The sequence below is a fragment of the Nelumbo lutea genome, chromosome 6, assembly GCF_056320005.1.
Source record: "Nelumbo lutea isolate HS-2025 chromosome 6, American lotus-T2T, whole genome shotgun sequence".
Lineage (NCBI taxonomy): Eukaryota > Viridiplantae > Streptophyta > Magnoliopsida > Proteales > Nelumbonaceae > Nelumbo > Nelumbo lutea.
Window position 1 is genome coordinate 25,533,158 of NC_142689.1, and position 15,874 is coordinate 25,549,031.

A 15,874-nucleotide genomic window follows, 5' to 3' on the forward strand; every position below is an offset into this window, starting at 1 on the left:
TGATTGGTGATTCAAGTACTGTTTTGAGACTTGACAGAAATGGAGTCTAAAATTCAGGCAGAAGGCAGTCTTGGGAACATCAGTTATGGTGGTATTTCTGAGATGGGTGGTCAGATTACGACCGTAAAGTTTGATGCTTCAAACTATTTGGAATGGGCCCAATCAGCCATGATGGCTATTGGTGGAAGAGGTAAATTAGGGTACCTCCTGGGAGATATGAAAGAACCTTCCAAGGGAGACCCGACATATACCAAGTGGATGCAAGAAAACTACTTGGTTATGGCATGGCTGTGTAATTCTATGCAGCCTCATATTAGCCGGAATTATTTGTGGGCAAAAACAACTAAGGAGATATGGGATGTTATGAAAGAAACTTACTCCCAACCCTTTAATGTTGCCAGAGCATATGAATTGAAATGTGAAGTGAACACCCTTAAACAATGAGAGAAATCGGTATCAGTCTACTTCTCCACCTTGAAGTCCTTGTGGCATGAGATTTATCACTTAGAGACTCTTGAGTGGGAGAGTCCCAAAGATGCTCAGACCCATAGAAAGCACATCGAGGCAAACAGAGTGTTTGAGTTCCTGGCGGGACTGAACTCAGAATATGATATTGTGAGGCAACAGATTTTGACTAGAGACAATGTGACTCTCTCTCAGGCTTACTCATTTGTACATAGTGAAGAAACCAGAAGGAAGGTTATGATGCAACCCATATCAGCCTTTGTAGCAGCTACACCCAAATCAGGGGGTGATTCAGAGAAGGACAGGAGGAAGGAAGACAAGAAGGATGTAGTATGTGAACATTGTAAGAAACCCAAACATACAAAAGAGACATGTTGGAAACTGCATCCCCATTTGGTTCCTGCGAAGTTAAGAAACAAGAAGGGCATTGCTCATGTAGCCATGAACATTGATTCAACATCCTCATCTGGTACAAAAGGAACATCTTTGGAGACCTTAGCTGCAGTTCGGGCTGCCCTAATACAGCTAGAAAATGAGGTTGGAAATTCAGCTCAGCCACCGCAGCCTCCATCAGCCCCTGTCACATCTGACTTCGCCCATTCAGGTACTCGAGCTTCAGCCTATCATGCCTCAGCTCCAGGTACTACTGAACCTTGTTGGGTAATAGACTCAGCTGCATCTGATCACATGACTAGCTTGTCTTCACTGTTTACTACTTACCATTTGTCTTTTGGTAGGGATAAGGTATCTATTGCTGATGGCTCCTTGGTTCCTATTTCTGGGAAGGGTGACATCAAGCTTTCAGATACTATCTCCCTATCATCTATTTTGCATGTTCCTAAGCTTGATACTAACCTTCTTTCAGTCAGTAGTATTACCAAGCATATGAACTGCTCAGTAACCTTCTTCCCTGACCGATGTGTTTTTCAGGACTTGGAGACGCAGAAGGTGACTGGGACTGGCCGTGAGACGAATGGGATCTATCTGCTCGGGGAGCGGTTTCGTCAGGGAGAGTCAGTAGAGAAGTTGTCTTTTGTTTCTAAGAGTGTGAGTCCGGTTATGCTTTGGCATAACCGATTAGGTCATTTGTCTTTTCGATCTTTACAGAGTTTGTTTCCTACTTTATTTGAGTCTATTGAGTTGTCTCAGCTACAGTGTGAAAGTTGTGAGTTTGCTAAGCATTGTAGAAAGCCTTATTTATTGAGTAATAAAAGGAGTGATAATTTTTTTGATATTGTGCATACTGACGTTTGGGGGCCTTATCATATCCCTTCCATGGGTGGGTACAAATATTTTTTGTTATTTGTTGATGACCATACCCGCTTTTCTTGGGTTTATCTCATGCGTTCACGAGATGAGGTACCTTCCCTGACCCAAAATTTTCACCAAATGATCCTAACCCAGTTTGATGCCAAGATCAAAGTTCTCCGATCTGATAACGCAAAGGAATACTTTGCTAAATCATTGACATCTTATCTTCTTCATCATGGGGTTATCCACCAGAGCTATTGCCCTCATACACCTCAGCAGAATGGAGTTGCCGAGAGGAAGAATAGGCACATTTTGGAAGTGGCTAGAAGCCTCATGTTTACTTCTAATGTCCCTATTCGCTTCTGGGGGGACGCTATCCTCACGGCGGTATACCTTATTAATCGGGTCCCTTTCAGGGTCCTTGATATGCGATCTCCTTTTTCGCTTCTACACCCACGTGAGGACTTGTTTTCTATTCCCCTTAAGACATTCGGTTGCACTTGCTTTGTTCAGCTTCTCGGACCCCATCCCTCCAAGTTCGAACCCAAAGCCTCCAAATGCATCTTCCTTGGTTATGCACAAACTCAAAAGGGTTATTGCTGTTATGATCCTGTCTCCGGGAGGAAGTTTGTCTCCATGGATGTCACTTTCTTTGAGGGGACACCCTATTATCCTCGGGTTGCCCCTCAGGGGGAGAGTAGTGAAAGTGGGGGTTTGAGTTCTTGTCTTCAGGGGGAGAGCAGTGAGAGTGGGGCAGTTCCTTTACTTATTCCATTGGGTGATGAGAACTGCAATGGTGAGGGTGGTCAGAGGGATCGGGAGATGAGGGAAAGCTACAATGGTGAGGGTGGTCAGAGGGATCAGGAGTTGAGGGTTTATCACAGGCGGTGCAGGCAGGTTGATCCTGATCATCAGCAGTCCAGACCAGCTCCAATCTCATCTGCAGCTCCAGGTCCAGATACTTCAGTCCCAGAGCCCACAGAGACTTCCCCTACAGATGATCTTGACCTTCCAATTGCAGTCCGTAAAGGGAAACGACATTGTACCACATCCACAGCCCACTGTATTTCCCATTTTTTATCCTATGATCGCCTATCTCCTACCTACAGGTCCTACCTTAGCTCCATTTCCAATGTCCCTATTCCAAGAACAGTGCAAGAAGCCCTATCCGTCCCTGAATGGAAAGATGCAATGCAAGTTGAGATGGATGCTCTGTTGAAGAACAACACCTGGGAGGTAGTTGATTTGCCAAAAGGAAAGAAACCAGTTGGGTGCAGATGGGTATTTACGGTGAAGCATAATGCAGATGGATCTATTGAGAGGTATAAAGCTCGGTTAGTTGCAAGAGGGTTTACACAGACTTATGGCATAGATTATTTGGAGACATTTGCACCGGTAGCCAAGATGACCACTATTCGAGTTCTCTTGTCCCGTGCAGCAAGTCACACTTGGCCTTTATACCAAATGAACGTGAAAAATGCCTTTCTGGATGGAGATCTGCAGGAAGAAGTTTACATGCGTTTGCCTCCTGGCTTCTATGATGCAGAAGTAGGTAAGAAGGTCTGCCGGCTGAACAAGGCTTTGTATGGTTTGAAACAGTCACCTAGGGCTTGGTTCGATAGATTCAGACTAGCACTTGTGAAGTTTGGATATGTACAGGCCCAGTCAGATCATACCCTATTCATCAAGAGGGCGGAGTCCTCTTTGACACTGTTGGCAGTATATGTTGATGATATTATGGTCACAGGGAACGATAGCCATGAGATTGAGTCTCTTAAACAACTTCTTCACCAAGAATTTGAGGTGAAGGACCTTGATGTACTCCGGTATTTTTTGGGTATTGAGGTTGCTAGATCCAAACAGGGGATCTTTATATCTCAGAGGAAATATGTCCTAGACCTGTTGGCAGAAACTGGAAAGTTAGGTGTCAAGCCTGCAGATACACCAATTGAACAGAATCACAGGATTAGTGCCGAGAGTGGGGAGCTTCTTGAAGACAAAGTTATGTTCCAGCAACTGGTAGGAAAGCTCCTATTATCTCTGCCTCACTCGGCCAGATATTACTTATGCTGTTAGTGTTGTCAGCCAGTACATGCATTCTCCTAGAACCACACATCTTCTTGCGGCAGAAAGAATCTTAGCCTACTTGAAGAGATGCCCAGGTAGGGGTATACTTTTCAAGAACAACAATCACATGAAGGTGGAGGTTTATACTGATGCAGATTGGGCTGGGAGTGTTGATGACAGAAGGTCTACCTCGGGATATTGTGCCATTGTGGGAGGAAACCTTGTCTCTTGGAGAAGTAAGAAACAAAGTGTGGTCTCCCGGTCAAGTGCTGAAGCAGAATACAGGTCCATGGCCAATGGAGTGGCTGAAATCCTATGGCTAAGATCTCTACTTGAGGAGTTGGGTATTGAGTATGAGAAACCCCTGATGCTGTACTGTGATAATCAAGCCGCCATTAATATAGCACATAATCCAGTACAGCATGACAGAACCAAACACATTGAAGTTGACCGCCATTTTGTGTGAGAGAGGGTCTCATCTCAAGAAGTATGCCTCCCTTACATCACATCCAGTATGCAACTAGCCGACATTCTTACTAAAGCCGTATCAAGAAAGAAGCTAGAGGCGGATCTATCCAAGTTGGGAATGATGAACATATACTCCCAACTTGAGGGGGAGTGTAGAGAACATTGATGTGGGCCCCACAGCTGTGGTACCACTCTGTCCGTAGGGTAGAATGTATCTAGTCACAGCTGTGGTTATTTTGTTGTTTTGTTATTTCTAGTTTCAGTTTTATATTGGTTGTTATCTAGTCACAGTTATGATGTAAACACCAAGGGCAGATATGTCCTTTCATGTAACTAGCATAACCTATATATATTAACTTAAAGTGGCGGCGGCAGAATGATTGATATTCTGTTCTCCTCAAAATCTGTGTTCTATTGCTCTTCCATCACTCTTTCTTCTACATCTTCTTCACTTTCTCTTCTCATTGAACCTAAAATCTCTTAGTGATCAAGACTGAATAGTAGTCTTGAAAACCTACATTATCTTATCAGTTCAGTAGGATAGATTAAGGAAGTCTTCTCTTATCTTTATCAGTTCAGTCTTATCTTATCAGTTTAATAGGATAGAGTGGTAGATTAGCAAGGAGTCTTCCTAAAAGTAGGATTCTACATCTTGTAATCTCCTATTTAAGGAGCTGATATTATTCAATAAACATATCGAAAATTTTAGTCAAGAAAGCGAGCAAGGAGATTTAGGTGATCTCTTGGACAAATCACCATTAGGGCGCCAAGATAGGTTCATCAAGGGTAGGGAGGAACAAGGGAAAACAGGAGGTTTTCCCCGTGGACCGACCCGTGACGAGATCCTATTCCCGGGCTCATAACAACTTGGTATCAGAGCAAGGCGTCATGGGTGATCTTGAGCGATTGACGTCTAGGGTTCATGATTTGGAGCACAGACTAGTGGAAAACAGCAAGGAGGTGCACGAGATCAAGGACGACGTCCGAGAATTAAGGTGCTTGATGGAGTTGTACTTTTCCAGCAAGGAAAGGAACCCGAAAGGGGTTGCAACCACAACTGGCCACCGACCAGACATGGTAGAATCGTCCAGTGAGCAGCAGGTCGTTGCCCTAGTGCGAGTTAGCAACACCCGGAATGTTCCGATTAAGTAGGAATCCGGTGTCATCGAGGATTCCATCGACGAGAGTTCAAAGAACAATAAGAGCAACTACTCCAAGGTTGTCATCGCTGGTGAAGTAGCTTGTATGCCTCATGTTGCGGCTGCAAATGTTGCAAAAGAGTGTTTGTTAGCTGCAATCAGATCAAATCCTAGGGCTGCACATATCTGGGTGAATCTTGCTAATGCATACTATTTGGTTGGTGATCATAGAAGTGCTGGAAAGTGCCTAGAGAAGGCAGCAAAATTGGAGCCTAATTGCATGTCAACTTGATATGCTGTTGCGCTTCATCGTATCAAGGATGCAGAAAGGTCTTAGGATCCCACTGAACAACTTTCATGGGCTGCGAATGAAATGGCTTCAATACTCAGAGAAGGGGACTCTACAACAATTGAGCTTCGGATAGCATGGGCAGCACTTGCCATAGTTCACAAGGCTCAGCGAGCTCTATATGCACTAAAGCAGGCAATAGAAGAGGATCCAAATGATGCTGTTCAGTGGCACCAGCTTGGCCTTCACAATCTTTGTACTTTACAGTTCAAGACATCTCAGAAGTACCTTAAGGCTGCAATTGCCTGTGGCAAGGAATGCAGCTATGCATGGTCAAATCTTGGTATCTCACTGTAGCTGTCTGAGGATGAACCCTCTTCATTGGAACCCGATCTAGGAGGGCAAAATCATTCCACCTATCCGGGATTCCTTTGACTGTGTTTCAAGATACCCATCCTGAATTTGAGCTTGAGGACAAGCTCGTAGTCTAGGAGGGGAGTAATGATGTGGGCGCCGGCAGTAGCAACAGTAATTTAGTGCAGCAGCAGCAGTAATTTAGTGTTCTCAGCAGCAACAATTTAGTGTTGTCATCCTATCTTATCTATTCAGTATTTTTACCTTATCTGCTTTCAGTAGCAGGGATTAGTAGGAGTCTTATCTATTCAGTTATCTTATCTTATCAGTTCAGTACGATAGATTAAGGGAGTATTATCTTATCTAATTACAGTTCTTATCTTATCTTATCAGTTCAGTAGGATAGATTAAGGAAGTCTTATCTTATCTTATCAGTTTAATAGGATAGAGTAGTAGATTAGCAAGGAGTCTTCCTAAAGTAAGATTCTGTAATCTCCTATTTAAGGAGCTGATATTATTCAATAAACATATCGAAAATTTCAGTCAAGAAAGAGAGCAAGGAGAGTTAGGTGATCTCTTGGACAAATCACCATTAGGGTGCCAAGATAGGTTCATCAAGAGTAGGGAGGAACAAGGGAAAACAGGAGGTTTTCCCTGTGGACCAACCCGTGACGAGATCCTATTCCCGGGCCCATAATAGAAAGTGCCCAAATTTCAAAGCACCCCTTATTTGGGGTTTTGGAAAGCTACCAATACGATATGATACACCTGATATAGGGCATATGGTATCAAAATTTTGAACCTTGCTCACAATTATTGAAAACACACATTGGGTAGAGGAAAAGTTCATCTCATCTTCTAGTGCGCACTGGGTATGAGTTTTCATGGTGTTTATTTTTATCTTATTCCAGTAGCTCAATAATACCAGCTGTGTTTCTGTTGCTTTTGTTGGATCTGCAAAGTTATCTTTGCAAGATTTGGAGATCTGGAGACTGTTTTTGGGCTTTTGCTTTTGTGTACATCCCCTCCCCCTTTTTGTTCTAATGAAATATTACCTTTTTCCAAAAAAAAAAACAAGATTTGAAGATCTGGAGATGATAGGGACCATTTCCTTGTGCCCCTTTTATGTTTTTGTTATTACTAGCATGGGAGGAATCGACATCCCAACTGTTAAGGTCATGAAGTAAGAACTGTGGAACTGTGGAACTTTGGAATCATTGGAATAGAATAGGAGTACAGAATTTAAAGGAAACTAGAAGAAAATGATGGAACGATTGATTAAATGGGGGAAGTTGATCATGTAATTCGGAGAGCTGTGGGCAAGTTGATCTCTTGGATTTCCACATCTGGGGAATTCAGAGATCTTAGTATGTCTGTTTTGTTTCAATCTTGCTCCTGGTGGAGGTTGTAATTTTGGTTGCTTTTCAGACTGCATTCTTGGGTCTGAATTGCAACCTTCTTTCGCTTATGATGAATAAACTTACATTACCTTTTTCCAAAAAAAAATGATTAAATGGGGGAAGGGGGTTGAACATCTTCTTTCTTTTTTAATGAAACTTATCCTTATTATGAAAAAAGGGGACTGAACTTTCCCCTTTATACTAGGTATTTTTTATTTCTTATTTTTTTTTTTTGGGGGGGGGGTGAGGTGTTCCATGTTTTGCCTTCCAATAGGTCTTCAAGTATGTCCTGACATGTATGGCCCTGTAGGTATTTGGATGAAGAGAGCTCTGTCCTGCTGCTCTACTCGTTGGTGCATGGGAACTCTGATTTTTTGGAATACGTTTTGGTGCGGACAGATTTGGACACATTGGTATGAAACTGCAGATTGTAATTTCTATCTTGAATCGAGTAGATCTTTTTGCAAAAAAGCTGTTTGAGCATTAAAATCTTTAGATCTTTTTTCAAGTTTTTTCAAAGGAAAGTCTTATAATACATTTTTTGATAAGAAAAAATCTTTTTGTAAATTATAGTTGAGTTTTTTTATGTATAAGGGCTATATGCATGTGTACCCCTTATATAGATTCTCGTTGTACAGGGGATTTCTTGTACTTTTTTGTTATATTTAATAAAATACTTTACAGTTCCGAAAAAAGTCTTTGTATCTTTTTGATAATATTTTATTCACGTGGCTGTGCCTTTTGATCCAGTGTTTTAAAAGCGCAATGGCTATTTTGCACCCAAGGTGCAAGGCGAGGCACATGCCTTGTTGAAGCTAGGTGCAAAATTAAAAATAAAAAATAAAAAAGTAAAATATTCAAAATAAATTAAGAAAATATTAGAAATAAGACTGATTAAAAATATAACTTTAATTTTAAATTGAATGATATAAAAAGCCTATTAACTCAAATTAAAATATATAAACATAACATATAAAACATATTCAAAGTGAAATGCAAAAATAAAATTAAAAATAGCATAGGAAACATATTCAAGCATGTCAAACTTTTAATTTCGTTATTTCTTTCCCAATTGCATTTTTTCAAATAACCAATGTGATATTAATCATCTTTCATTCCTAATTCCACAAGCCACCTTTATATCAAACCCCTCGAGGCAAGCCCAAACAAATCCATGTTAGCCTGTTAGGGTCTTAAATTCTTACTGGAGCTCTGAGAATCCCCTATTTGCTAATGTTGTTTATTCATCCAGCCCAATAGAAGATAATTAAAATTATAAAATCATTTTTTGTAGGGATTAAGAATTTAAGACCCTAACATGTTTATCCATCCAGCCCAACTGCCTGGGCTGAAGCTTAAGGCACACTAAGTGTATGCCTAGGCACACCTGGCACACGTTTTGAAAGTGCTGCCCCTGCGTCCTAGGCGAGGCATATACCTTAAAATGCACCTTGCTGGAGTGCCTAGGCGTGCCTTTTAAATCACTGTTTTGATCATTCACAAAATGAAGGCACTCACTTTTCATATTTGATAGATGATATTCCTTTTTCCCCAATTTTTTGGAGAACTTTGAGATTCTTTTTTTTTTTTTTTTTGTACTAAAAAATCTTGTGATGTTTAAATTATCCTTTTGGTCTAAAATGAACTTGTAATCTATATTACCCGGATACGGCAAGGACATGGCTGGATATGGTACAGATGCAAAATGTACACTAAAAGTTGAAGCATCAGACACAAACAGCACCCTTGTACAGGTATCCGGGTATCGTAGGTTGTGTTGCATTTGTTTGTAGCTCAACTGCCTTTGAGTTTGGTTATATTTTGAGGATGCTTCTAATTTGTGAGCTAGCAGTTCATCTGCAAAGTTGACAATGTGAAATTTGTTTGAGCCTCAGCTAATTGGAATTATTTATTTGTGTGGCAATGGAATCAACAGCTGATGCCTATTCTTGAAACACTTTACAATGCTTCAAGGAGGACGTCTAATCAAATCTACATGTTGCTGATTATCCTTCTCATACTAAGTCAGGATTCATCTTTCAATACTAGCATCCACAAGCTGGTAAGAATTGCCTCAATCTGATGATGTACATAATCATTATGTTCAGGTTCTAATTATATCTTTTGCACTTTTATAGATACTGCCTAATGTTCCATGGTACCAAGAACGCCTCCTCAACCACACATCTCTTGGTTCTCTGATGGTCATAGTACTCATAAGGACTGTGAAGTACAACCTATCTAAGCTGCGGGTATGGCTTGAAACATCCATCTATGCTGATTGCTTTGCATGTATTTGCTGCCATTTTTTTTTCTTTGTGTGTGTGTGTGTGTGTGAATGCTGCAGCATATCTAAGCTGCGGATATGGCTTGAAACATTCATCTATGCTGTATGTATTTTCTGCCAGTTCTTTTTTCTGTGTGTGCGTGTGTGTGTGTGCGTGTGTGATGTTCTCTTTTTCCCAGTCCTTTTTGGATTTTCCTCCTTATGTATGTATATGGCATGCATGAATTTTGATTAGAGCCAAGCATTTCATTTGAAGATTTGTTAGTCAATAATTTATTACCACAATGGGATCTGTATTATTTTGACCTTTAAAACTGTTGACAGGATGTATACCTCCACACAAATTGTCTTGCAACTCTGGCAAACATGGCACCACATGTTCACAGGTTGAGTGCATATGCATCACAGAGGCTGGTTAGCCTTTTTGATATGCTTTCTCGCAAGTATGTCACTCCTTTATTAACTATGAACAGTTTTAATTGATAGATAAAGATTGCATTTCTATTAGATGCCGACACGGCTTTCTTTCTGTGAAAACATAATTCGGTGTTTTTTTGTTCTACTGGATTTTAAAATTGCAATCTTCCATCCAGGTATAACAAATTAGCAGAGCTAAGAAATGATAAGATGGTAATGACTAAGGCCACCTCAGTAGGAGGAAGCATTGCAGAAGATACGGTAGTTACTTTATGGGCTTTATCTTTGAAATGCTTTGATCTTAGCAGTGTTTTTTTGGCCATCACTTCCCTCTTCTTTCTTTTTCTAGCTAATTTTTTTTTGGATTTCTTGTAGTCAACGGAGCTGCACATTTATACCGACTTCCTAAGAATTGTACTAGAAATCTTGAATGCAATCCTTACATATGCCTTGCCTCGGAATCCTGAGGTATCATCTATTGATATGATAATTGTTGATCCTATATTAAAATATGTGAATAATCTTGGGATGTTTGTAATATTCATCATTTTTCTGATTGCAGGTTGTATATGCAATAATGCACCGTCAGGAGGTATTTCAGCCTTTCAAGAATCACCCACGCTTTAATGAGCTTCTTGAAAATATTTACACTGTATGGTACTTAGTCCTTTACTTGCAGTAAATTGATGTTTACCTCCATTAAAAAATCCATGCTGCTTAACGAAAAAACTCTATTTAACAAATGGTGCAATGTAACATGTTAAACTACTATGATAATGATTCTCCTGAGATTTGAAGACTTAGAAGATTGCTCAATTTCTTTCAATAAATCTCATTCTTGATAGTATAGCTGGTTTTTATTCTGATGTTCTACTTCTTTAGGTGTTAGATTTCTTCAATAGTCGAATGGATTCTCAGAGAATGGATGGTGAATGGTCAGTGGAAAAAGTCCTCCAAGTTATAATCATCAATTGCCGATCTTGGCGAGGTGAAGGGATGAAGGTGAAATGCCATTTATTCAATTGGAGGTCAATTTTGTTTGTGTAAATATGTGGTCTACGTTTCACTTGTAACTGGAACATCTTTCTTTTCGGCAGATGTTTACTCAATTGCGATTTACATATGAGCAAGAGAATCATCCAGAAGAGTTCTTTATTCCATATGTGTGGCAGCTAGTGCTATCTCGCTGGTATTATTCCTTGATGTTCTGTCTTTTGGGTTGCTAGTTCTGCTGTCTGCTTTTATGCTTTACTTTTAGGAAGATCCACTTGGTTTCTCAACTTACCAAACTTGGAAATAACATGAATTTGAATATATGTAAACTACTTTTCTTTGTTATGTGGTTTCTAATAACCATCATTTTACTTCAATAACTGTATATTTTTAATGCAAATAAATGTGTAACCACGTTGTGCAGTCCAGTTTAATACCACCATTGATTAAGTTAGATTAGTTCCTTTACATATTGCATATGATTCCACTAATATGCTGCTTATCCATGCCTTTGATGTCATTTTTCTTTTGTTCAGCAGCTTCAGTTTTAATCCTGGTGCCATAAATTTGTTCCCAGTTGATATGCCTGTAGAAGTAAGTATGCTGTTCCTCTTCAAATTTTTAGAAAATCATATTTCCATGAAATTATGTGTGACACACACTTTTTTGGTCACTAGTTAAACGTACTACACTTTTTGAGCACCTTTTACGGGACTTAAGTAATGATATTACTCTAGTATTAATATCTTGTTTCCCAATTATTTTCAATGGCACTCAGAGCTCTTGTGTTGTTTATTGTCTTACAAATGATGGTATATATTTCTTCAGGAGAAATAGTTTCCACTGAAATATACTTTGTTGCAGCATGTCTGCCTAATGCCCTCCATCCATCTTATTAGCTTTTCAGGGGAAACCTTTGCAACTTCTGATGTCAAATACTTTTCAAAAAGCAACTGTTAACCTTTTCCCTTATCTGGTTGCACATTTAAGTTTGTCACAATATGCCATCTAATTTGTCAACTTCCTACAAGAGTTCCTATTTCCCATTATTAGTGTTTCTTCTGTTAATATAAGGTTGCATTGCCTATGGTGACCAGTATGAATTGGGAACCAATTAGCTGCATTGCCTAAAGTGTATGTGGCCCATAACCACTCAATCTCTCACTTGCACTAGTGTGGAACTGAATGATTGGTCCCACAGCCAGTAAACCAACTATCAAAAAAAAGTTTTTTTTTTTTTTTGATCAATAACAGATTCATTCAATTCATTGAAATATCAAACTATTTATAGCAAGGAAGACAAAAACTCTTATCATCCGAGTACAACTTAAACCCTCCAAAGAAAGAAACAAGGAAACAAAAGAAACAATTAAGTTACAGCTTAGCCCAAAACATATCTTCCCTTTCTATCACTTGTTTAGCTAATCCACCAGCCAAAGAGTTAGCTGATCTCTTAACCCAATGCATCCTGATTTCCATCTCCCGCATCAGCCACCTGAGTTTTCTCTTTTCATTTCTGTAATTCCATAAACCATAGTTGTCTTTAATCAGCCACCTTATCACTACCTCCGAGTCCCCTTAGATTATGAGTTTCTTAACATTCAACTCCTTGGCTTTCTGAGCTCCTTCCATAACTGCCAAGATCTCAGCTCTAAGGGAATCCCCCACACCAATTGGGCCTGAGAACAGGGCAGAAATGACCCCGTTCTCATCCCTAATAACACCTCCAATCCCTGATTGTCCCAGGTTCCCCCTACAACTTCCATCAAAATTTAACTTTAAGAAGCCAGCAAGTGGGGGAGTCCAAGACACCCTACCCTTGTTACTGGTTTGATCTGAGTGCAGTTTACAATCTCACCCCACTTTCTCAGCATGTCTTCCACTGTGTAGTTTGTAAATAGCTCTAGTGATTTCAGCCACTGTACTGCCCTTATGTGGATCACAACCTTCACATCTTCAGCCCCTCTCTCATTTTCCGAGAAGATTCTAGTATTTCTTTCTTCCCATAATGTCCAGCATACTACAGCCTCAGACCTTTCCACATACTTCCCCTTTTCATGTGCCACCTGAAAAAGGAAGGGGAAAATAGGCTCTGCAAGTCTGATGGAGGGTTCCACCTACACCCAAGATAGAACAAGCCCACTCCCAAATTGACTTTGCAAATTGGCAAGACACTAGTAAGTGAAAACCAGTCTCCCCATCCGCTTTGCAAAGAACACACCAATGAGATGACAAATAAGTATTGGGTCTCTTCTTTTGGAGCAAATCCCCAGTGTGTTGTATCTTTCCAAATAGGCTTCCTAACAAAAACTACCAACCCTAGAAGGAATCGGTCTGCACCAAACCTCACTAATCGGGAAAGGGGAGGTTGCAGGACTGGTGGACTGGCAAAGGACTTTGAAGAAGGAAGCACAAGAAAAAGAACCTGTGGGGGTAGGTGTCCAAATTCTAGAGTCCACCATAGAAGGGTCCAAGAAAACATTATCAAGAAGTTCAAAGGGGTTTGAAATACAATCAAGGTCTGAGTCCCTCACAGCCCTCCTCAGACCCAGGTTCCACCCAACTATCAAATTCAGCTAATCCATTCTCATATGAATACTGGTCCAAGCCATTCACAGCTATGAATCCCGTCTTGCCATTGCATTCTTATCAGAGAACCGACTAATGATACAGAAGGAGAAAAAGCATAGCATGTCATGGAACTAAAGGACATGGTATCTGGCTTTTATGAATGCAACTTTAACCTCTACATAACTCTGGAACCAGAGGTGACTGACCCAAATTCACTCAGTGATTCGTTATCATGTTCTCTTATGGTTTTAGTGCTCAAAACATTATCAATTGTGATACAGAAGGAGAAAAAGCATAGCATTCTTATCATGTTCTCTTATGGTTTTAGTTCTTAGAAAAGAAGTCTGGTTCTGCGATAATATAGTAATTATTTTGATTTCTAAACCAAGTAGATCCAGAATATAGGTTGTGTAATAAATATGGATCTGTGTTAAATAAGATGAAAAGAACATTTTTCTGCCTTGAAAACAGGATGCTGATGCCAAAGAGGAAGCTGACAGGCATCAAGATGGTGAGTTGAACGTCGTCGTATGAGGAGGTTACCAGGATGCGTTGTATGGGGTGTTTGAGCTTCCGTCTATCAGAAGGTGCTCCTTGGTGAATATGTAAATACGTGCAATAGCAGAAAGTATTCTTCTCATTCTTTTCTGTTTATATGTTGATGTGAAACTGACAGTGTTGAGGGCCTTTCCATATAGAAATTGATATATCAATCATTGTATTGAATAAATGAGAGAGGAGAGAGAGGTTGCTCGTGCTATTCCATAACACGGAATGTCATCCTTACAAAGATAAATAAGCCAAGCCGAACGTTCTTTCTCTGCCCTTACGCCTTGGAACTTGGAAGTTGGAAGTGCTTTCATACCTATATGAGATTAAAAGGTAAATAAATTTTGAATTTACTCAACTAAGCTAAATACATATAGCTTCTGCCCTGCTGTTATCCTTGTATTAGTGGGATCTACACTGATATAGAAATGTTACCATATTTATATCGGTTGTTTAAAAAGTGTATGGGAAATGCACTGATCGTATTTGTAAGTTGCAATAGTTATGTTCCACCTGTTTAGAAGAGAGTCGGTCCTGCTCGTTTTTTCTTATATACATCATATCAATAATAATGCATGGATGACGGTTCTCAACTTATTAGGTATTAATTAATTACCTTTGAGAGTACTATAATTCCTGATGTGATTATATTCTAGTGATGGCTGGTGGTATGGTCAAGGGATGTTATTTTAGTTGGGCAAATGGGTATTAATGTCGAGCTGGCTCGTCAGCCTCACGAGCCGAGTTCTAGTAGGCTCGAGTTCGTTTCCTTTCATAATCAAGCCAATGAATCGAGTTTGAACAGCTTGTGAAAAGTTTGGCTCATTGCCACCTCTATTAGATAGGTACCCAAAGGTCGATTGATAATATTAGCCTTGCTAGTTCATTAGGCTAATAAAGGGGGGCTATTTGCTATTATGTATGATTTTTGGTTTTTTGAAAGCAAAAGGGATTATAGCAAATAAGGGCAACTTTTGGGCCTTAATATCAATAAAAGTAATATTAAAAAAAATAAAAAATAGGTTAATTTTTTAAAAATAATATATCAATTTAGGGCAAAAATATTGTTCATCTTCATCTTGCAATCCATTCATGAGTGTCGCTGCCCGCCACTGCCTCCAGCAACGTCTTCGCCTATCTCTACCACCTTTGCCCACCTTCACCTCTACCTCCGGCAACGTTGTCAGATGCGGTGGTGGGTAGTGTTGACGGCGGCGCTGATGAATGGATTGCAAAAGGATGAAGATGAACAGTGCTTTTGCTCTTAATTGATATTATTTTTAAAAAGTTAACCTATTTTTGATTTTTTTTTAAAGTATTACTTTTATTGTTATTAGAGTTCTAAAGTTGCCTTTATATGTTATAATCCCAAAACAAAAACCATTGCCCATTCAGCAAAATTTATTGTTTTTGTTGATGTGGCAATTATTTTGTTGTTTTGAAAAAACAAAATCACACCAGTGTCTGGATCAAATGCAAATCTGATTAAACCAGTATGAAACCCAACTGGCCAGCCGAGCCGTAGCTCCATATTTTAATCGAAAGGTTTGTGACTCAAATAAGGGATCGTCACCCGAGGGAACCTTCTGAAAAATCTGAACTTCTGATCATCAATGGAGGGAAG

General features: G+C 39.8%; 1 protein-coding gene across 2 annotated transcripts in view; it reads left to right on the forward strand.

Annotated features, from left to right (window-relative positions):
* LOC148848039 (dyggve-melchior-clausen syndrome protein) overlaps positions 1 to 14,773 on the forward strand; it is a 32,991-nt gene extending 18,218 nt beyond the window's left edge. The window contains exons 8-18 of one of the 2 annotated variants that reach the window (XM_088949726.1): positions 7,744 to 7,846; positions 9,370 to 9,495; positions 9,572 to 9,685; positions 10,045 to 10,163; positions 10,314 to 10,398; positions 10,513 to 10,605; positions 10,700 to 10,789; positions 11,020 to 11,139; positions 11,235 to 11,326; positions 11,667 to 11,724; positions 14,173 to 14,773. In XM_088949726.1, the coding sequence (XP_088805852.1) occupies positions 7,744 to 7,846; positions 9,370 to 9,495; positions 9,572 to 9,685; positions 10,045 to 10,163; positions 10,314 to 10,398; positions 10,513 to 10,605; positions 10,700 to 10,789; positions 11,020 to 11,139; positions 11,235 to 11,326; positions 11,667 to 11,724; positions 14,173 to 14,235 (1,063 nt within the window). In that variant the 3' untranslated portion in view covers positions 14,236 to 14,773. The remainder of the gene's footprint in view (positions 1 to 7,743; positions 7,847 to 9,369; positions 9,496 to 9,571; positions 9,686 to 10,044; positions 10,164 to 10,313; positions 10,399 to 10,512; positions 10,606 to 10,699; positions 10,790 to 11,019; positions 11,140 to 11,234; positions 11,327 to 11,666; positions 11,725 to 14,172) is intronic. The other variant, XM_088949727.1, reaches the window with a different exon arrangement.
* The last annotated feature ends 1,101 nt before the right edge of the window (positions 14,774 to 15,874 follow it).